This window comes from Oratosquilla oratoria, chromosome 5 (genome assembly GCF_046742065.1).
Source record: "Oratosquilla oratoria isolate Oo_2021 chromosome 5, ASM4674206v1, whole genome shotgun sequence".
Lineage (NCBI taxonomy): Eukaryota > Metazoa > Arthropoda > Malacostraca > Stomatopoda > Squillidae > Oratosquilla > Oratosquilla oratoria.
Window position 1 is genome coordinate 82,004,022 of NC_134781.1, and position 22,208 is coordinate 82,026,229.

Genomic DNA, 22,208 nt, shown 5'->3' on the forward strand with positions numbered 1-22,208 from the left:
TGTTTCCTTCTCATTTTAGCTTCTTGTGGATGAAAGGTCATCCCTGTCTCCTGCCTATTGCCTGAGTCAGAGACAATGCAGCAAGACACAGCAAATCCACAGCAGGGCCACTTCACTCGCATAGCAACCTATGGTAACATGGCATTTCCCTTTCGTAGTCCCACCTTTATCTCAAACCAATTGCTCTCTCTCCATTTCTAATTTTAACCCCTTCTATACGGTGACACCTACGTAGGCGTCACGAGGATGCCGATGTTGGCGTCTTGATTATATTTATTGTAGTTGTACCTGCGTGACCCCCATACTCTGTAAACTGGCTTCATCATATTTTCTATGGTTATCAAAATTCACGGGTGAAAGAGAGAACGAGCAATACAGCGGTGACTTTATTTTTTATAATGCGAGTATTACGGCACAACATCGCATGTCTGGCAGCTAATGCTGCCCGTGAGATCTTGGCCCAGAGTGAAGGGGTTAACACAGGCCCCACTACTCTCGTAAAAAAACTTGACTGCCCTTAACAGCTTTCCCTCAATCCCATATATCTGCAAAATCTCCCCCAGTGCCTCCCTGTCTACCCTGTCATAAACCTTTTCCAAATCCATAAAGGTAAAAAAAAAAAACATTCTTACCTTTTCCTACAGCTTTTTCACATATCTACCTTACCACAAAAATCTGATCCATGCAACCCCTAACTTCCCTAAATCCACACTGCTCCTCACCAATAACTCCCTCTGTTTCTCTCCTAATCCTCTCAATTAAAACCCTCCCATAAGCATTCCTAACTACACTCTACAAACTAATCCCTCTAAAACTACTTAACACACATTTGTCCTCCAGTTGAAATATATTATTTCTAAGGGAGGGTAGAGGGACAACCTCACTAGTCAGTCCATTATTACTGTACCTCACTTCTTCAGACACTCTGCATGACTTTCACACACCTTCCCAAACTCTGTCACTAACTTCCTTAGTCCTTCCTCTGATCTTGCTACGTGCACACTGTTGTCTGCAAACAACAACTGGCTTATCTTCCATTTTTCTCTATCTTCTTTAATCATCTCCAGTCCCTGGGCCATTACCTTGCATTTACCTCTCACACCACTCTATCTATGTATAAACTGAACAGCCATGGTGACATGACATCCCGGCAAAGACCCACCTTTACCTCAAACCACTTCCTCTTTCCATTTCTAATTCTAACACAGGCTCTACTACTCTTGTAATAACTCGAGACTGTTCTTAACAGCTTTCCTCCTATCCCATATATCTGCATTACCTCCCACAGTGGCTTCCTGTCTACCCTGTCATAAGCCTTCTCCAAAAATATCCTTCCCTTTTACTAGAGCTTCCTCACATATCTACCTTACCACAAAAATCTGATCTATGCAACCCCTACCTGTCCTAAACTTACACTATTCCTCACCAATTACTCCCTCTGTTCCTTTCTTAATCTTCTCAATCAAAACCCTCCTGTAAGAATTCCCAATTACAGTCAACAAACTGATCCCTCTGAAGGTACTACTCACATCTGTTCCCTTTTCCTTTACAAAGCAGAACTATACATGCACTCCTCCAGCACTCTACTCTCTTTTAGACAAACATTAAACAACCTCACCAACCAGTCCACCATCACTGTACCTCCCTTTTTCAGACACTCCACATGACACCCACAGAACCCAGATGCCTTGCCTGCTATTATCATTTTAATATTATATATATATATATGCGCGCACACACACACACAATATCAGCGACCCCTTCCCTTTGCAAACACTATTGAGGGCAATTTCCTCCTTACCTTATCAACTGTGGTAGGTGTTTCATGGTTGGGAGGACACACAGTTTTTTAATCAGTTCTGTCCAAGTAGGAGAGTTCACTGTGCAGTTCATCAAATCCTCTAAATGCTCACAGAAAAGTTCTGTAAAATAATGCAAATTCATGCTTTATGTTTTGAGATTTCCACAATAAGGCATAAGACTGAGACTGCATTGTGCACAAAACTATTATAATTCAACAGCCACACTATAGGATTTTTATTGTTGTCTTTTACCACTCTTGAATATATGGAGGAGAGATGGAGAGAGAAAAAAACATTATAATTCAGACATATATTGATAGGGCTAATGAAAAATTATGAAGATGTCTTGATAGACTCAGAGGACAAAATGAGTGAGGAATTTCAAAAATATTTTCTCACGGTATTTACAAAGGAGAGGTTAGATATGGTACCTGACTACAACCCAATCTTCAGTGGGGATGAGGGAAGTAGACTTATTAACATCAGCATAATAGTAAGGAAATGGTAGTCAAACAGATTGATAGGCTTAAAGCTACAAAATCCCTGGGTCCTGATGAAATTTCTCTGAGCATGCTTAAAGAGTGTTAACTTGAAATCTGAGACCAGTTAATGGAAATATTTAGTATGTCAGTTGACACTGGATTTGTGCCTATATCTTGGGGGCAGGAAAACATTGTTCCTGTTTTCACAAAGGGTGATAAATCATCCATGCACAGCAACAGATCAATCAGTCTAATGTCAGTTATAGGCAAAATGCTAGAATCAATAGTAGCTAATAGAATCAGAGATCAAATTGAGAAATATAATATGATTCGTGACCCACAGCATGGGTTCACCAAGGTTAGGTCATGTAAAACTAACCTTCTATCTTTTTACACTAATGTCTACAAGGCATCAGATAACAATGACAGTTAAGATATTATTTATCTTGACTTTAGCAAAGTGTTTAACAAAGTGTCCCACTAGAGAATACTAAATAAAGTCAAAGCCAAAGGCATAGGAGGAAAAATGTTTGATTGGATTGAATCATGACAGAAAACAGCAGGTCACCATTAACAGTGTGAAATCCAAATGGGGGAGTGTTGTTGAATTCCCTTTGGGTCCCTTATTGTTCGTTATGTATATAAATGACTTGGACAATAGGATTATTAGTGATGTTATCAAGTTTGCAGGCAACACTAAAATAGGACCCCTCAATAATGTTCTTAGTATTTACCACCAATACAATCAGAGGAAAAATAAGATAAGGGTCAAGGCAAAATAAGATAAAAATGTACAAAATCACACCTACCTTTATCTAGACCTTGTTCTTCTGGAAAATGTATTTGGGATGAAAGATCTTGATTACTCATGGAGTTTGGAAGGATAGTGTCCTCTTTCTCCACTTCTGTGACACCTGGAATGATGTGTTTTGATGGTTCTTTTCCTGATGGAAGAGGAACATTTTCTGTGACCGTGTTTTCACTGCAGTTTCCAGTTGTGACCAAATCTGTCCTGTATGTTGAGACACCTGAACCTTTTGAGGTTTGTTCATTGTGTGGAACTCCATTCTTTTCAAGTGCCAATGTTGACAATCTATGGGATTTCTGCAAGAGCAGGTTTCCCTTGGAAGGTGGCAGAGATTGTACTGCTGGCTTGCAAGTTTGTGACACATTGCATTCCTTGGAGGCTGACTCAAGAGCTTTAGTTTGAGACCTCTGAACCTGAGAGGAGTTGTGCTCTTTGGAAGGTAATGGGATGAGAATAGTTTGAGATCTTTGTGGTTGTATGGGACTGTTTACACTGGAAGGTAGTTCAGTAAGTATGGTCTGGGACTTCAAAGATTTTGTGGAATTACTTAGAGGATTAAAAGATCCTGAGATAAAAGGAACACTTTGTTTATCTTTGTTGTGATCATGACCTGGAAGGATTTTTGAAGTTTGTGATCTTGTTGCCATGCTGGCAAACAAATTTTCAATGTAATCTGCTGATGCAGGAATATCAGTGAGCTCTGTCTTTTGAGAAGGTGGAGGTCTTTTGTGCATGTTAGGTTTAGATACACGACTGACTTGAGCTAATGCCCCCGAAAGTCTTCCTACCATGTTTCTTGCATTTCCTTTACCATCAACTTCACTTGTACTCTTTGACAACACATTATCTTGACCAAGTTCAGCAGACTTTTCAAGTTTTGATTTTACATCTTTATTGGCTTCTTTTTCATCATCACTTGTTTTTATAACTAAATCACTTTCACCTGAAAAATCATCGTCTGCACATAATGCTTTAGATGTTTCTTCTTTTGAAGTATTTTGTTTAGGAGAAAGTCTTCCAGAAACCTTTGTAGACTCTTGTTCATTTGAAGATGCATCATGCCCATCAAGCATGCCATTATCTTGAATGTTTTTCTTCACTGGTTGGTCCAGGTTTTCTGGCACATCAGAATTACTACCTCCTTCTACAACTATGTTCATTTCTTCATCTGCATTTGCACTCGAGAATGTGCTGTTATGCAGATCATCTGACGATGTTCCTCCATTTAACTTTTTCCCACAGCTTCCTTCGGATGTGCTGCTATCACTGGTAGCGGACTTCGCCGACATCTTTTCAGACATACTTTCATCCTGTGAATCAGTTGAAATCTTTTCAGAGCTCTCTGACATGTTTAGTTCCTCAGTGCTGTTCTTGCGATCTAAAGAATGACTTGTACAATCTTTATTTGCCATTTTACTACAAGACTTCTTTGACGCATTCCTCTCTGCATTTGTTTCTCCATCCGAATCTTCAGAACTGGGGCTGTCACTTTCAATTCTATTGCATATGACCTTTCTACTTTTCCCTCGCTTTGGTGACCTTTTCAACGACAATTCCTTATTTGCCGTTGCTTTTACTCCTAACTGAGAAACAACTCCAAAAGCATCATTGTTCCCTTTTAAATGAGAAGTGTTCTTTCTTGTGCCCACTGGATTTGTTTTAACTTTATTTCTAGTGCTGGATGTTTCTTCTGCTGTACTTAACTTCGTTTTCTCAGTACTTGTATTTGCTTTGAGGACATTATTATTTCCACAAAGCACTAAATCATCTGCTAACCTGTTTTTGTCGATTGACTCTGGTGGTACACCTTTGTTATCCTTGTCTTTCTTTTTTTCTGGCACCAATTTCTTGGTATGCACAATATCTGATTTTAAATGTTTTTCATCATTTTTCTTTGAAATTGTTGCTTCACTACTATTTCCATTGTTTTTGCTTTCCAATTTCTTCTTAAGTACCTTCCTCCTTTTTCTTTTGCTTGGCAGCTTAAAGTCATTTCTAGGAATGTCAGCTTCTGATTCCTCAGTGCTAAAAAGTGAGGAGCGTCTCAGAGGTCTCTTAGTAATAAGCATTTGATTGTTTGATTCTGCAAGAGATTCTTCATCAGATATACTAGTATCCAAGTTAAAACTACTAATACTACTCCGACTTGATGATGATAACCTTCTACATGGATTGCTCAAATCTTTGTTCTGACCTCTTCTGGTACTTCTGGTAAAATGAGGCCTTCCTTTCTTCTGGGGGTCCTGCATGGAGGAATCTTCAGATGAAGGAATTTCTGATTGATCCTCATCAGTGGTGGCTGCAACACCTCTTCTTAATCTCCCTCTGGTTTTAATACTTCCTTGTTTGGTGGTCTCCTGCACTTTTGAACTACAGTTAACCACTCTGTCTCCATCCTTTTTACTAATGTCTTCTTGTTCATCATATTTTGCTTTCTTTTTGAGTGATCTGTTTTCTTTATTATCATCACAACCTGTCTTAATTTTGGATGTAGTGTTCCCCATGTGTTCAACCTCAGGCTTGTGGTTCTCTGTACTGTCCTTTTCCTGAGAGGTTTCTGTTGTTTGGTTATTTTGCGTAGGTACGCCTGCTTCTTCTTTTACAGCACGGTTTTCTATGGAAAAAACAGAATGTTTTGCATCACTACATAAGCCTGCTCCATCCTTGGTGAGATTGGCATTTTTACTGAATTTAATCATTTGCTGGCTTGGTTGAGGTTTCATTTTCCCCCAATTAAAAACAATCGATCTCCTAAGTGTAGCTGGACTTGGCTCATGAATTTCAGCATCTCCAACAGCCTCACCAGTCTGACTATGAAAAATCTGTTTAATATGGTGGTATTGCTTATTTCCAGTGTTTGAAGATCCCAATTTTGAATTTTCTGTGCCCCTTCTCTTCATCCTTTGGTTTTCTTTGGTAATCTTTCTCTTCTTTGTATTTTCTCTTGAGTCCTCATCTTCAGATGCCACTCCAATATAATCTATATTTTTCCTCCAGTCTGTTTCTTCCTGGGATCTTAACAAATCTTTGGATGCTCTAATGCTAGGTCTCCTCTTTGCATAACCCCTAGTATTTGCTGACACTGAAAATGCAGGAAATTCTGATGCCTCCTCCTGTCTTTTTCTTGTTACCATACTGAATTCTGGATTTTTGGAGCCTTTCTCTGAATGTGAGGAATTTTCATTAAGTTCTTCAATTGTGCCATCTTTACTATCAGTAGTAGAACACTTGCTACTGTCATTCTTTGTGTTTGATATTGTTGGCTTGTTTGAGTCTGCTAATTTGACATTTGTCTTTGGCACTACGTGTGTGTCATGATCACCATTCCTTTGACTATTTTTAGCATCTTGGGCTGATTCCAAATCCTTTTCACTTTCTGTATGTTCTGAAGAGACACCAATTCTTTCCTGGAACTCATAAGTAGTTCCATTCTGCTGCTCTGTTTTAATTCTCTGAATGGAACTGATGGAAGTTTTGCTCTCTGTCTTTATAACAGTAAGTCTATCTTCCTCTGATTCATTGCCTGTACTTCCAGCTTCACTACTACTGAACAGTGACCGTTTTTTGGTATTTCTGAAATCTTCACAAAATGATCCAATTTCCCCACTCTCTGATATATGTTGAGTTCTTTTCAAAAGGTCACCTTTTCTTACTGAGGAGGAACTTGGCTGAACAGGAGGGGAAAACTCATCTACACAACAGGCAACCTGAGTTGTCTTTTCAGGCATTAATGTCTTTCCTATTCCTATATTATCTACTTTTATTTTTTTCGTTACTTTAACAGCTTTATCCTTCTTTCCTTCAATCAGGTCCTCTTTCTCAGCATTCCCTATTAATTCGATGTTTTTGTTTTCATCCTTATTTCTTTCACTCTGTTCCTCTTTTCCAGCATTCTTCATTAATTCATCACTTTCATTCTTATTCCCATGCTTTGCTTTACCTGTAGTTTCCACATGTACTTCTTCACCTGACAGTTCTTCTGCATGCAATTTCTCTGCACCTGTATTATCATTTTCTTTCCTGTTCTCAACCATAACTGATCCTTCAACTACACGTTTAGTTCTAAAGGAAACCCTAGACTTGTTAGTTTGGTGATCCAAAACTTCCTTCCTCTTCTTTCCACCAGCATTTATGTTCACATCTCTATTTTCAATATTTGTTTTCAGTACATTTTCTTGTTCACTTTGATTACAACTTTCAAGTTTAACTTCTTTCCCTAATCTATTTTTGTCCAATTTCTCATCTACATTCATATCTTCACTCTCACTAGAAACTTCAGTATTAGTACTTGCACTTAAGTTTACTTGTTCATTTTCAGAACTGGCTTTATCTATAGCACATTTCCTGTCTGTATTTGCTGTGTGATCTTGAAGACTGTCTTTACTTAATGCTGTATATCTATCACTCTTTTCTGTCTTTATTTCATCTCCAAGTTTATCATCATTTTTGGTCTCCACCTTATCACATAACTGATCTTTTTCAACATCTTCAGAAGCTATGTTTTCAGTGCTAGTATTATTATCTTCAGTACATTTCCTATCTGCACTTGCTCTGTGCCCTTGAAGACTGTCCTTGCTTAATGTTGTATCTCTATCACTCTTTTCTGTCTCTACTTCATCACAACTGTCTTTGCTTAATGTTGTATCTCTATCATTCTTTTCTGTCTCTACTTCATCACAAAGTTTATCACTCTTGATTTTATTATCCTTTTCTATCTCTACTTCATCACATAACTCATCTTTTTCAATATCCTCAGGAATTACATTTTCAGTATTAATATTACAGTCTTCTGTACTTAGAACATTAGTTTCTGATGATAGCTTACCATCACTTTTCTTCTTTATCAAACCCTCTGTATCAAAGCCTATACTGCTTTGTGTATCTATTCTCTTAAGGTTAGGATGTTCTTCAGCATCATTTACACCTGACCTATCATGCATCTCATTTTCTTTATAATCTAGTTCTTCGACTGAAAACCCTTCTGAAGCCTGTGTGAGCACTAAAGGAGTTTTGCAGTACAGAGCCTCATCCCTTCGATCCATTTTCTCCTCTACTGAGTCGGATATTCTAAATTCTTGGGACTGCTGTGTAGTAAGGGCCCTTGGATGCAAACTGGGTAGGCCTTCAGACTCATCATCACTAGATAAAGCCAAATCATCCTCAACATTTCTTGGCTTATTTTGTTCTGATGTACACGGTTCTGGACTACACGATGACTCATGCTCTGGTTTGTTATCGCTACTCTCAAAACCATCCATCAACACTGGAACTGCCATCTCTCTCATTATGGCTAACAAGAGGTCATCATTTCCTTCAAGATTACTATCCTCTTCAGCTGTTGGTGGTCCTCCGAGATCAGGCAAATCTGATAATTTGTTATTTTCTGAAACTACCTCTGGATCTTCCAATGGTTTAATAAGATCATCTCTATTACTTTGTGCAGTGAGTCCCCTTTCAAAGTTCTCTCGTTTCCATTTTGGACAAGTATCGCTCCCTTCAATCTCCATATCATTTTTCTCAACATCTGAGACATTACTGAGCAAATTTTGTCTCCTTTTCTGAGGCTTTAATCTTTTTCTACCATCCTTTCTTTCTTGATTTGATTCTTTTGCAGAAGGTAAATACTGCTCTTTAGATTGACTTTCCTTCATACTTGTTTTAATTGGCTTTTCATGGCTTGTCTCTAAGGAACCCTGCTGTTGCTTTCCAACACAATTTTTCACTAAGTTTCTTGATCTTGTTTTGAGATCAGCATCATTGTCATCTTCGTCATCGTCACTTGATAATATTGATCGCTTCTTATTACATTTCAGACTCTGTTGAATAGTACTGTTATTCCTGTTATTCATACTAATACTCTTCTCTGACCTACAATTTTCTAACTTCTCATCTTCACTTGAACTTTCAGATTCATTATCATCTTGTGTCTGACTATCTTTCTTTTTCTTGCCAGGGTCTTTTGACTGTAAACTACTTGCATTCCTTCCCTTAACTCCACTTTCTGTAGTTCCTTCTTTATCATCGAATGAGAGTATCATTTCAAGCTCTTCAGCATAGGACTTGAGCTGTTTAGGGTTGTCTTCTTTTTCTGGTGTTTTACTGTTGCTGATCTCACAATCAATTATTTGGTCAAAGTCATTCAGCCATTCTAGTTGCTTTGGCAGGCTTGCAATGGCAACCAAGTCATTCTTTAACTTCCTGGATGTTTTCTTTATATACTCATTATACACTGAGAACATGTAACTCTTGCTCTCGTTTTGGAGTAGGACAAGTCGTTTCCATTCCTTCAGTCTATTCTCATCTCTATCAAAAAAAGTTTCATCTGAAAACAGAAAGAAAAGTTAGGCAAGTAGTGAGATATAAATATGTATATATATATATATATATATATTAAAAAAAAAAAAAAAAAAAAAAAAAAAAAAAAAAAAAAAAAATATATATATATATATATATATATATATATAATAATAATAATAATAATAATAATAAAATAAATAAATCTAAATATAATTGGAAATCAAGGTTAGACACTATGTATGAACTTGACATGAATTTGAAGCTAGTTATGATAAATTGAAGAGCAAGTGAGAGGGCCCTACAAACTTTGCTCCTTTCTTGTATACTACAGTTGGGTAAATACATCAAATATACACACAGACAAATGTGCAAATCTAAATATGATAATTGAAAATCAAGGATATAGATCAAATTGGAACTTTACATAATTTTGAGGCCAGGTACAATAAATTGGCGAGTATGAGACAAGCCCAAATGAGCGTTGCTCCTTTGATGTACACTATAATTAGCTAAATACACACTCAGAGAGGAGAAAATGTGGACATTATAAATAATATAACAGTGAAAATGGAAGATGTGGTTAAATTGTTAGAAAGATTAAAAACAAGGAAGGTCTTGGGAGCTGATGAAATATCAAACTAGAGACTAAAAGAATGCATAGAACAACTGGTGAACAAAGTACACAGTTTGATAACTAATTCACTAGAAGAGGGAAAGGTACCATTGAACTGGAAATCAGGAAATGTGATATCAATTTACAAAGGAGGTAACAGAGGACCAGCGTCCTTGACTAGTCTATCTATTTGTTGATCTATCTCTACCCCATAGGGCTTTTCCTCTTTATAAGGGAGGAAGTCAGGCAAGACACAACACCCACTCCCACCCACCACCTACTCTTTCCCTCTCATCTTAGCTTCTTGTGCCTTAACTAGTACACACATACCAAAGGCTTTTTCCCCCTACACAGGGGTTAGCTAAATAGAAAAAGGCATAGAAACCACTCCCACCCATTCCATTTCCTATATATTCCAGTCCCCTCCATCCTCCTTCATATCTTGGCACCTCCTGGATAACGGGTCATCCCTCAACTAGTACAACTGCAAAAATGTGCAAGAAAACTATAAAAGATAGAAGGATGAAACATCTCAAAAAGCAAGGAATATTAATAAACAATCTATTTGGATTCAGTGAAGGAAAGTCCTGCATAAGAAACCTGCTAATTTTTTACTTGAGAGTGATGTGCTGCACGAGAAAGAAGGATGGGTGGACTGTGGATATCTGGTCTTAGAGAAAGCCTTTGGCAAAGTGCCACACAAAAGATTGATATGGAATTTGGGAAACATAGGACGCCTCAGCAGAAACATACTGAAATAGAAAGAAGATTTCTAACAGGTAGTGAGAGATGAAAAGTTTGGAATAGAGTAACCAGCTGTGTATTACAGGGCTCATCTTAGGCAAGAGTAACATTCCTCATATACATTAAACTCTCTAACATTGTGATGCACTTTGTTGACTTTGTTCTGGCTGAGAAGATGTTACTTCAATTGACTGAGTGACTGGACTCTGTTCTGAAGGGAGTCATAATCAATAGCAACTTCCTTCAGTGTTCCTCAGCTCCTCAGCTGCACAAAATCGTCCACTTTTAATGGGATCACTGATTTAATGAAGCAGCCTTACTGTGGATGTGCTGTGTCTTGCGACACTGCTTCTGACCCAGGGCAGTGGACAAGATGCAGGGGTGACCCATCATCCAAGAGGTGCCAAGACAAGAGGGAGGGTAGAGGGTGGAGGTGAGTTGAGTGTATTAGGGATGGAATGGGTGGGAATGGTTTTTATGCCTTTGTTTTTTGGCTACCTCCTTTGTAAGGGGGAAAAGCCTTTGGTATACGTATGTATGTAAATCCTTTAAATATTTCACTGAGTTGAAGGGGTTCATTGTATGATGACAGGAATAAATAGCTAATCAAACTTACTTACTGACAATGAAGATCATTAAAAGGGTGAGAGGCAAGGAGGCTTATAAAATGTTACAAAATGACCTGGTTAAAGTATGAGCAGATAATTAATTCTACATACATACATATACCAAAGGCTTTTTCCCACTTACAAGGGAGGTAGCCAATAAGAAAAAGGCATAAAAACCATTCCCACCCATTCCATCCCTAATACACTCCCCTCCCCTCCACCCTCTACCCTCCCTCTTATCTTGGCACCTCCTGGATGACAGGTCATCTAATTCTAATACATAGAAATGGAAAATATTGGAAATATGTGTTAGTAAGAAAAGATTGATGTTGGATTACAAAATGAGAAATGAAATAACAACAAAAGCAAAGAAGAATGACTTAGGTATCATAATCAAAGATGACCTATCACCAGAGGCACACAAAAGGAAAACAACAGGAGAAACCTATAATTTATTAAAAGATATAAGAATGGCATTTCACAATATGGATGAGGGCATAATGAAGAAAATCACTGAAAGTTTGATATGGCCCAGATTGGAATATGCAGCAGTGATGTGATCACCATGCTTAACCTCTTCACTCTGGGGCACATCGCACATCTGGCAGCATTAGCTGCCCAACGTGCGATGTTGCGTCATAATAATTGCATTATAAAAAATAAAGTCAGTGCTCAATTGTTCGTTCTCTTTCACCCGTAAATTTTGATAACCATAGAAAATATGATGAAGCCAGTTTAGAGAGAATGGAGGTTACGTAGATACGACTACAATGAATATAATCAAGATGCTGACATCGGCATCATCGCGTACCCACTTGCTCCTCATGATGCCTACGTAGGCGTCACCTTATGGAAGTGGTTAAAGGTATGAAAAAACAAAGAATACAAAAGGCAGCAACCCAAAAGATCCCTGGTCTATAAGACAAGATATATGAGGACAGATTGAAGAAACTGGGAATTCCCACTTTGGAGTGGAGATAGAGAGAGAGAGAGAGAGAGAGAGAGAGAGAGAGAGAGAGAGAGAGAGAGAGAGAGAGAGAATGTGACATGATGATATTCAAATTGGAAACAGGTTTGGAGAAAGTGGAGAGAAAATAATTAGTCTTATGAGAAGAAAGACTGACATGAGGTCATAGTAAAAATATGAATAAATACATGTTAAAAAGATGTCAGGAAGTATAGTATTCCACATAGAAGTGTAGATATGTGGAATAAGATGGATGAAAATATAATCCTAAACAAAACTATAAAAGAATTCTAGGCAAGATTTGACAAACGGAGGAACGAAATGGGATCCTATAAGCATTGCTCCAACTCTGTACACTATGACAAATACAATTTAATTTTCTTTCTCTGTGGGAAGATTTTGGTTTCAGAGTGTAATGTTCTATTACAGAAGTTTTAGTGTATTATGATTCTTTCTATTTTTGTGTAGTTCGCAGGGCATCGTTGTTTTCTTGTATATGCATGCAATTATACATACATATACCAACGGCTTTTCTCCCTCATAAGGGAGGTAACCAAAGTCATGTGTACAAGCACTTGGTAAAAAAAAAAAGAAAAAAAAAAAAAAAAAGAGAGAGAGAGAGAGAGAGAGAGAGAGAGAGAGAGAGAGAGAGAGAGACAAGACAAGACCTTGTTGAACATACCTATACTTTGCAAATACTTTCCATACTCAAGTGCTAATGAGAGGGCCCAGAGAGCTTTCTTGCTTGTACGCTCGTTATGGATGTGTCGTTCATCCTGGTAGTTCCTCAAGTCACTTAGTTCACCTGAAAAAATAAACAAGTAATAAATAAATGAATAAAATGAAAATAAATGAATAATACTAATAATTAATGGTCTGAGGTTAATGTGGGCCTGCATCAGGGTTGTGTGATATTGTCATGGTTCTTCAACATGTGTATGCATGGAGGGGTACAGTGAGTCCTCATTATACAGTACAGACGCTCCTCAACTTACGTTTTAGTTACGTTCCGAACGGCCGAACGTAAGTTGAAAATGAACGTAAGTTGTTACTGTACTATACATCGATAAATTCTATTACCGTATCTTATAAAACACCCCTAAATCATTAAATATACACATAACATTGTAAAATAATAACATTAATTTCAAATAAATTAAATTCAAGCAACATAAATTGAGATGGTGGAGGAGGAGGGGGAGGAGGAAGAGGAGGATGAGGCAAGGCATGTTTAGTTTGTCGTTTGTGCAATGTAAACAATGGACGCAGCATCATGCGCGCTAAACTAAAAAATTCACTTACATTTTTTTTATTTTTTATTTTTTTTTACAGTCAGTTGAAACGTAAAATCGAAAAAACGTAAAACGAATGAATGTAAGTAGAGGAGCGTCTGTACATATGCGTTCCTGAAAACCTTACCGCAAATTGAAATTACCGTATACCGAATCCAAGTTTCGACATATGGCAGATGTACCTTCTCCCTGCTCTTTCCTCTTCAAAATATTTAATTTTACCTCAAAAACACGAGCGGATACCATATCTGTGAATTTTTCTTACCATAAATAGAATCGATGGTAGTAATTACCAAATACCGTAACTGTGAATTTACCGGATAAAGAATTACCGTATAAGGAGGACTCACTGTACAGGTGACTGCGACAGTGATGGGAAAATGTCTAGAATTGGTGAGTTTGGATGGAGGAAAGTGGGAAGGGAGCCAGTTGTCATTTGTGGATGACGCTGCTTTATGGGGATTCTCAGGGGTGGCTGAAACAGTTGGTGATTCGAGTTCAGAAGGGTGTGTGACATGAGAAAGTTGAGAGTAAATATGGGCAAAAGTATATACATACATATACCAAAGTCTTTTTCCCCCTTACAAGGGAGGTAGCCAAAAAAACAAAGGCATAGAAACCACTCCCACCCATTCCATCCCCTACATACTCCACTCCCCTCTACCCTCTTCCTTCCCTCTTATCTTGGCACCTCCTGGATGATGGGTCATCCCTGCATCTTGTCCACTGCCCTGGGTCAGAAGAAGAAATAGAAGAAGAAGAAGAAGAAATAGAAGAAGAAGAAATAGAAGAAGAAGAAGAAGAAGAAGAAGATACAACATATCATTACTGTTCCCAATGAGCAAAGGTGTGTGTATTTATCTAACTGTAATATATAGGAAAGGAAAAAATGCTCCTCTCCAATTTACCATGTCTAGCCTCAAAATCCTGTATGGCATTTACTTAATTGTAGTTAGAGGAATGGAGCAATGCCCATTGGGGTCCCATTTCCTATTCTCTAATTTTCTATCATAACCTAGCCTCAAATTCATGTATAGTTCCTACTTAATCTATATCTTTGATTTCCAATTATCATATTTACATTTACAAGGTGTGCGATGGAGGGAGGGAGGTTGAAGATGGATGTGGGTAAAAAGTGGGGTAGAGATGTGCAGGGGAGAGGATGGCGGGGGGTTGGAAGTGAGTATTAGGGGAGAGAGGCTGGAGAAGGTGGATGGGTTTGGATGCTTAGGGGCAAGTGTGGCGGGATGGGGGGGTGTGGACTGGGGTGTGTGTGGACTGGGGGAGGTGTGTGGGTGCTTTGGGGGATTAGGAAGTGTGGTGAGAGGTGGACATTTGGGAGTGGATGCTGGGAGGAGATTGTATGAAGGGGTGGTTGTGCCGATGGCACTGTGTAGGGCAGAAACATCGAACATATATATATATATGCCAAGATAAGAGGGAGGGTAGAGGGTGGAGGGGAGCAGAGTGTATTAGGGATGGAATGGGTGGGAATGGTTTTTATGCCTTTGTTTTTTGGCTACCTCCCTTGTAAGGGGGAGCCTTTGGTATATGTATGTATATATAATATATACACACACACATATATATACATACATAACACACACACACACACACATATATATATATATATATATATATATATATATATATATATATATATATATATATACTGTACACATATACACACATGTATATAAGGTTGTTATGATTCTTATGAGATGGAAAAAATGCAATCCTAATAAAAACAATCTCTTATTCACTGGGTAAATTTTGTACAAGGCATCCCAACAAAATTTCAAACCCTTGTCTTATCTTATCTTATCATGGACTCCTTGGTGCACTTGTATTTGCCGAGCATAAAGAGAAACCTCTTCATTTCCCTTAGGGTTGTACAGTGAGACACAACTTCTTAAAATATATATATATATACATTGGAGGACAATTAATGAAAACCATACATATACCTGCTCATTAATGAAGATCAAAAGTTAAATAATCTCTAGTATAGTAGTTGAACAACTCAGAGAACAATGAACAAGATACTTATCTTTACTGCAGTAGTGATTCTTATAGAAACAAATATGAACTCAGGCCTGAATATGAACAAGAAAAGAACAGGATTCTCAAGTAATCCCTTTCTGCCTGTACACATTCATCAACAACTCTCAAGACCTTATCGAGACCTTCCACAAGAAAGTCCACCCCCTGATTTAGAAAACAACATAGGTACCATGATGGCTGGTTCTGCTGGTGATGTAATCACTCTTGATTTACCAAAAGTACAAGAAGTCTCTACCAATTCAACAGAAAATGACCCCAACATTAACAATACTGAAGCTGGTGCTGAAATAACAGAAAATCTGAATCCTACACTTTCATCCCAAAATCAAAATACCGCACCAAACATGATATCAACAACAACTTCTGGCCCTATAACAAAGTCGTCTACAGAAAAGGTGTCTACATCACCCACAATAGAGCCCCCTTGTAAAAGATCCTGCCTCAAGGAACTAGAAGCTGCAGAACTTTCAATAAATCCTTCAAACACTATTATACAGGCCGGTTCACAGATGACTCTCAAGTGCTCGTTATCAATGGGTGAAGAGTTCATTGACCCCAATGTACGCTGGCTCTTTAAAGCAACTAATATGATGCAAACAGAGTGCTCTTTGACTCCCCAGGAATTCATTCCAAGCTGTAAAGGGTTTGCATCCATTTCGGAGAGTGAAGTTCACACCAATATTTCTATGATGGCCACTCTAACTACAAAGTCTCTCGCCAGCAACAATACAGGAATATATTCATGTCAGGTAAGATAGATCACTGAAAAAGATGAAAACTGAAAAGGCACCTGGATTGGATAGTTGTCATAGGGCACTAGTTGCCGGCCCTTACAGCTAGAAGAGCAATTTTTTTTTAGAGTTTAATAAAAATGTTCTGCTGTCAGAGCCACAATACAAAAAAATAAGTTCAGATTAGGAGAGACATTTTCACAAATCATGATTAATGGCTACAGATCTTTTATTAAATTTGCCTGCAATATTTGACAAATGTACAGTACATGATGTCTTTGTTTTCATGGAATAAATATTTTGTAATAAGCTTCTGAAGCCACACAAGTAGCCTTAAAGAGCAGCAGGTTGCCAACCACTGTCATAGAGAATATCTGACAAAAGGTGGAGCAATAGTACAATGGCTGGCAAGATTGGTTAATATTTTTCTAAGGTAAGGAAGTGCACTAGTGGATCGGAGGAATGCATGTATAATTCGACTATGCAACGGGACAAGAGACAAGTATGAATGTAATAGTTTTAGATTTTAGTCTATTGAGTGTGCTTAGTAAGGTATAAGGGTGTGTTAATTGAAAAAATTAGGAGGGGAATAGCGAGAGGAAGAGGAGAATACATAGGTTTAGGAAAGGATGAGGGTTCTTTGACCATGCAAGAGAAGTGTGGCTTGTGGTTAGGGCAATCCCATTCAAACAAAACACTTGGTGTGACTTAGTTGGCACACACACTGCACCAGGGCCCCGACATGGGTAAGTGCCGCCCCGGGGCGAGTTGAAAAGTGCTGCAACCCCCCCCCCCACACACACACACACAGACCACCACCTTCCACATCTGATGGTCGCTATCACGATTCACATGTAACATTCATCCACAAAACAATGTTTACACACATATCATTCATACACACAACTCATGACAAATAAATCATGCATTAAAAGTATATTAGGGGTAATTTGCTTTACCCTCTTTTCACCAAAAGCCAAAAAAAAAAAGAGTGCTGCTCCAGGCCATTGCCCCCCCCTGCCCCTCCCCTTGTCAGGGCCCTGCACTGCACCAAGCATTTCTGGGTTATTTTCCTTCACTACTCTTGCTGTAATATGATGAGTATTCTCCAAAGAACATTTGTGAATGTCCATAGACCTTAAAGAGATATTTCTAGGATGACCAGAGTAAGGTTTCTGTGATGGTGCCTCATTAACTGTTTTCCTCCCTGTACTGTGCACAATACTTCCTTACTGTCATCTTAGCGATGCACATCAATGCATTCACTCACTTCTAGTCTGATAACTTGTCTCCTTCAATGAAATTATGTGAGTAATGGTGTCTTTGCTTAGTTTCTCTGTTATATCCCAAAAGGCTTTAAGTCTCCCTAACAAGGGAGATAGCCAGCTACAGCATGCACCCACCCTCCATTCTTCTATCTCCCATATGTTTCCTTTTTAAAAATATTTTAGCTTCTTGTGGATGAAGGGCCAGGAATGTCCCCTGCCCACTGTCTGGGTAAGAAGAAATATATCAAGACATAATACCTCCATAGCAGGACTTGACATCTGAAGCTTATTTAACATTGCTACTTCATTTACATGGATATTTTCCCTCCTTGTCCACTCACACTGTGGTGCTGACTGTATGGTACTATGCAGGCAACACTTTACTTCATTGCTTCTGGGTCAAAAGCAATACAGTAAGACACAGCACATCCACAGCAAGCCTGTTTCACTTAATCAGTGACCCCCTTCTCTGTCCCCTCATATGGAAAATAGAGAAGATGGGGGAGAAGTCCCTTCTGACTGCATCAAAATATCATCCACACACAACCCTTTCCTACTCCTCCCTATCCCCTTCCTACTCCCTTCCTTGCATAAAAGTTTTGTCATTTATATACAGCCATTCTCCACTTATCCCTATCTCTTGCCTTCTCCCTTCTTTGCTCAATAGACATTCCCTACTTGCTTAAAACACCCTTTGACCATATCCATCTCATCCTTGGTCATCCCTTCAAGTTCACTCTGTCCACTTCTGCCTTACATACCTCTTTTACTAAATTTTCTTCACTCATGAAATTATCCCAATACTCTTTCATCAGCCCTATCTGTCATCTCCTTTTGAATCCAAAGTTCTACATACATATTCCAAAGGCTTTTTCCCCCTTACAAGGGAGGTAGCCAAAAAGAAAAAGGCATAAAAACCATTCCCACCCATTCCATCCCTAAATACACTCCACTCCCCTCCACCCTCTCTCTTATCTTGGCACCTCCTGGATGATGGGTCATCCCTGCATCCTGTCCATTGCCCTGAGTCAGAGGGAGTGTCGCAAGACAAAGCACATCCACAGCAAGGCCACTTCATTAAATCGGCAACCCCCCTCTCTGAATTCAAAGTTCTAATAGTCAAATTTCCTCCCTAAACAGATCGAAGCTGTCTGCTGCCTGAATAGTACAACGCACATCCTACGTCATCAAGAAGATGTCACAATCCTAGTCTGGGACAAAGATTACACACAAGATATAATTATTTTTGCTGCAGTTGCTGTAGCCCTACTCCTTGTAGTGGCAGGTTCAATACTGTATTCTCATTTAAAAAGGCCTTTTTATGTACCACTTGATGACAGCAACTTTAAATATCAGCAACCTCAAAAAATCCTCCACCTCCCAATGTATGAGGATGAAGATGAAGATGACAGTTTTGATGAAAATTTTGAGTGAATGAACTATATTGAATTATCAAATATGCATAAAAATAAAACCATCATCACCATATCTCTAACCTTGGATGTTTCTGTATGTTATGTATCACTATCTTTTGTGTATAAAGTGGGTATGTCCTTTGAATAGACTTGAACACACATTTTCATCATTCTCATTGTTTTATAAAAGTAATCAAGAAAAAATTATGACAGAAATTACATTATTATATATCACATTTTGACTTAGTTTTCTTTCCCTTAACAGGAAGAATCAAATGGTGCTGATATGCAAACATACTTCTCAATATCAATGTGCTGTACATGTCTTTATTCTTGTACTGGCCCGTTTTATGATACAAATTTACTATAACATTCCCTCTCAATGCTGTGTGCATTGTCTTCTTGACTTCTCTACATATAAAATGACCAAGGAGTGTCCTGGAGCGGTCACTTAGACATTTTTTTTTATGATACAAATTTACTATAACATTCCCTCTCAATGCTGTGTGCATTGTCTTCTTGACTTCTCTACATATAAAATGATCAAGGTGAGTGTTCTGGAGCGGTCAATTACAAAGGATTACAAAGGCGGAGCATGCTGACAGGAGACCTTTTGGTCCATATCAAGGTTGGATGCGAAAAAAATCATAATAATAATAAAATAACAAATAAAAAATATAATAATGTAAATAACAAATAAAATACATAAACAAAAACATAGGTATAGTTAGATAATAAACAAACAGGTAAATAGTAAATAATAATAAATTGACATATAACTAATAATAAATGAAAATCAAACAGACAAATGATAACAAAACAAAAACAAATAATATACATACATATACCAAGGCTTTTTCCCCCTTACAAGGGGGGTAGCCAAAAAGAAAAAGGCATAAAATCATTCCCACCCATTCCATCCCTGAATACACTCCACACCCCTCCACCCTCCCTCCCATTTTAGCACCTCCTGAATGACGGGTCATCCCTGCACCTTGTCCACCGCCCTGGGTCAGAAGCAGTGTCGCAAGACACAGCACATCCACAGCAAGGCCGCTTCATTAAATCGGCGACCCCCTCTCTCCATCCCCCCATTGCATAAAATGAGAGGACGGGGAGAAATCCCTTCGGGCTGCGTCAAATTTTGCTCACACATACTACCTCACCCCCCATCCACCCGCCCATTCCACCTCAAATAATATAAAATAAATTATAATCATTACAGCATCTTGCTTAGGTGTTTATCTAAATGATTCTTAAAGCTTCAAACTGAACTACATTGCACTGCCTCTGCAGGAAGTTTATTCCATTCATTAACTACATGGTTGGCAAAGTTGTTTCTACCTACTTCCAAATTGAATCTATTTCCGGATAGTTTGAGACCATTGTTTCTTGTCTGATTCTCATTCAATGTGAAAATTTTGTCACTTTTGATGTTGTCAATTCCCTTTAGAATTTTAAAGACCTGTATCAAGTCACCTCTGAGTCTACGCTTTTTTTTTTTTAAGGGAAAACAGATTCATATGTTTTAGTCGATTTTCGTATGATTTATTTTTGATATTTGGAATCAGTTTTGTGGCTCGCCGTTGTACTTTTTCCAATCTGTCAATGTCTTTAATGAGATTCGATGACCATACGGAAACAGCATATTCCAAATGTGGACGAGCTAACGATTTATATAGCTTGTTAATGAGTGATGTACTTTTGAAATCAAAAGATCGTGCAATCAGTCCTAGAATCTTATTTGCTTTCTCAGAGGCTGAAATACACTGCTGGGATGATTTGAGGTCGTTACTGATAATTACACCGAGATATTTTTCATTATCCACTTTTGTTAACGAATTTCCTAATAACTTGTAATCGTACTTACTGTTATTTCTACCTATGTGCATTACCTTGCATTTACTTGTGTTAAATTTCATTAGACACTTTTTAGACATTTATTTCTTTGGATAATTTTACCTTCTGTATCTCAATATTCCTGGAGCGGTCAATTAGACATTTTTTTTATGATACAAATTTACTATAACATTCCCTCTAAATGCTGTGTACATTGTCTTCTTGACTTCTCTACATATAAAATGATCAAGGTGAGTGTCCTGGAGCGGTCAATAAGACATTTTTTTCTTTGGATAATTTTACCTTGTGTATCTCAATATTCCATAAAACTGAACACCCTGTGGCCCGATTAATTTGGATATGGGAGGGATTATTGTACATTTACCCCATACTGGGATGATCCTTCATCGATGAAGTTCTGGGCTGGGCCTGGTTCAATGGATCTTAAAATGAATTTTACATACATACATACCAAAGGCTTGGGAGGTAGCCAAAAAACAAAGGCCTAGAAACCACTATGAATTTTAACTGTATGAAATATGTGCATGCGTGTTTTGAACGGAGAATCGCCTTCAACCAGAAAAGAATATGCTATGACTAGCTTGTATGGTAGTCACTAAAATACATATATTCATATAACAAAAGACTTTTCCCCCCTTATACAAGGAGTGGCTGAGTCAAAGCATACACCCACCCAATACCTGTACAAAAAGCCATTTATCCCTACCATCTTAGAACCTCATGGATGACAGGTTATCCCTGTCCCCTGACGCACTGCTCGAGTCTGAGGCATTACAGCAAAAGTCCCTAAAATATTGATTGGATAATACCTATGCAGTCAATTCTCCATAAAGGAAGGATTGGGAGGAGGACAGAGGAAGTGATTGGGGAAGAGAATTGCGGGTTCAGAAGAGGATGAGGGTACACAAATCTCTGTGAAGAAACTCTGGATGGTTGTCTGTGTTGTATTGTTTTGTGTTACCAGCTGAAAGTAGTAGGAAGGGAACAGTCGCTGATTGTCAAATCTCCCTGTGTAAAACAGTACAAGAAATATAGTTAAGATGATAGAAAGAGATCTTGAGCCCAGTCCAGAGAAAGAATGTAGACCCCTCTGATGGGGGTGAGGGGATTGATACATACACATGATGGGGATTGATAGGTTTTGAAAATGGCCAGATCTGCTGTCTGTCTTATAGAAGCATCACAAACATGACTAATAAAGTGTTCCTGAACATATACATCAGCATTTCTCAACTTTTTACCCTTGCGTAACCTTTA

General features: G+C 38.3%; 2 protein-coding genes across 3 annotated transcripts in view; one reads left to right on the forward strand and one right to left on the reverse strand.

Moving 5' to 3' along the window:
• The window catches only part of LOC143025614 (uncharacterized), a 42,819-nt gene that overhangs the window by 7,369 nt on the left and 13,242 nt on the right, over positions 1-22,208 (reverse strand). For both annotated transcript variants that reach the window (XM_076185558.1, XM_076185559.1), the window contains 3 exons: positions 13,004-13,126; positions 3,094-9,414; positions 1,802-1,922 (listed from right to left, as the gene is read on the reverse strand). In XM_076185558.1, coding sequence (XP_076041673.1) covers positions 1,802-1,922; positions 3,094-9,414; positions 13,004-13,126 — 6,565 coding nt within the window. The remainder of the gene's footprint in view (positions 1-1,801; positions 1,923-3,093; positions 9,415-13,003; positions 13,127-22,208) is intronic.
• Positions 15,485-19,331, forward strand: LOC143025615 (uncharacterized). Its single transcript, XM_076185560.1, has 2 exons — positions 15,485-16,426; positions 18,817-19,331. The coding sequence occupies exons 1-2, from the start codon at positions 15,647-15,649 to the stop codon at positions 19,108-19,110; spliced, it is 1,074 nt and encodes a 357-aa protein (XP_076041675.1). The 5' UTR covers positions 15,485-15,646; the 3' UTR covers positions 19,111-19,331.

What these genes read in the sequence shown, in the direction of transcription:
- LOC143025615 (XM_076185560.1), top strand. Translation starts at nt 15,647, where the DNA reads ATGAACAAGATACTTATCTTTACTGCAGTAGTGATTCTTATAGAAACA. An exon ending in CAGGAATATATTCATGTCAG is followed by an intron (nt 16,427 to 18,816) that starts GTAAGATAGATC and finishes CTCCCTAAACAG; the next exon opens with ATCGAAGCTGTCTGCTGCCT.